Source organism: Mus caroli, chromosome 7, assembly GCF_900094665.2.
Source record: "Mus caroli chromosome 7, CAROLI_EIJ_v1.1, whole genome shotgun sequence".
Lineage (NCBI taxonomy): Eukaryota > Metazoa > Chordata > Mammalia > Rodentia > Muridae > Mus > Mus caroli.
In genome coordinates, this window is record NC_034576.1 from 28307761 (window position 1) to 28309105 (window position 1345).

The 1345-nt window shown below is 55.0% G+C and overlaps 1 protein-coding gene across 1 annotated transcript in view; it reads right to left on the minus strand.

The window, feature by feature from the left end:
* The window catches only part of Ryr1 (ryanodine receptor 1), a 127037-nt gene that overhangs the window by 86225 nt on the left and 39467 nt on the right, over positions 1 to 1345 (minus strand). The window contains exon 34 of the mRNA XM_021168604.1: positions 229 to 841. Within this exon, the coding sequence (XP_021024263.1) occupies positions 229 to 841 (613 nt within the window). The remainder of the gene's footprint in view (positions 1 to 228; positions 842 to 1345) is intronic.

Sequence of the window (1345 nt, forward strand, 5' to 3'; positions counted from 1 at the left end):
AAAAAAAAAAAAAAGAAGATACTGAAAAACACAAATGGAGGATAGGTGACTGGATTAAAGGAAGCGTGAATGACAGTCGGGTGGATGATGAATTAATTGGAAGGTGGGTGTAAGATGGGTGGAGCGATGAATGGGTCATAGAATGTGCAAACTTGACACACCACCCAAGATGGATGTACAGCTTCGAATCTGAAATAATGGGGGAGGGAAACCGGAAGGAGCCATTACCAGGAGGGTAGACACAAGCTTGAGCACCGGGACGAACTGGAACTCCACAGAGCCCCCAACCGGGTCGCGAGCATGCTGTCCTCCATCACGCACGGCTTCCCCCAACATTCTCAGCGCCTTGTCTCGCAGAGCCTCCAGAGGGATGGCAGGGCTGAGGCGAGCTGGAGCTTCTGTGGCCCCAGCAGCTGGCAGGGCGACCACAAAACACGGGGGGGAGAAATGGTGTGGAGGTCTCAGGGAGGTTGTGACCCCAACGCCAGGCAGGCCATGGCGGCGGGGGCCATCTTCCGCACTTCGCCCGGGTGGGAAAAGCGTGATGGCGCGGGTCTCCGGCGTGAGCGGCACGATGTACTCAGAGAGCATGGAGCGACGGCTGCGGCAGGCACTTTCGAGGTGGATGCTGATGAGGAGGTCGTAGTAGCCTGCTCGCAGAGGACCTGGCAAGCGCGCATCCTCCAGCGCATGCAACAGCTGTGCCTGGTCCACGTGGCTGCACAGGGCATGAGCCACGCGGTTGTTGCCCAGGGCACATACCGAGCGGTAGAGCGAGAGCGTGTGCGAGTGGAAGCGCTGTAGGTCCAGCCGCTCAGATAGCTCCAGGATGTCCATGCACCTGCAGCAAAGATATGGCACACTGTCACGGGCAGTGGATGGGGACAGACACCTTAGAGAGGCTAGGGAATCTCAAGTGTCTGGCAGGGTCAGGCTCTAAGGTGGCTCTGGATCTAGTAGTCTTTCCGTGGTCCTGAGAGTCCCTAAGGGGCTTGAGTACATCCCACCCTACACGGGATTTCTGGAATAGTCTGACTCTGGAGTTTGGGGGACAACAGAAAATACCAGGTAACCCCTAGATGTAGCTGAGATGCCCCAGGATAGGGGCTTGAGCTCTTTATGGCAGGTTCCAGCACCCTGGTTATATCTGAGTGAGTCGGCATGAGGAGAATTTGCCAGGTATGGTGGGAGACACTTGGGAGGTAGAGAAGAAAAGTCAGATGTTCAAGGCCATCCTAGCTCTATAGCCAGTTCAAGGCTAGCCTGGGCTACAGGAGACCTTGTCTCCAAACAAAAACCTTAGGAGGGATCCCATGTCAAGATAATAACTTTTTTTTTTTTTTTT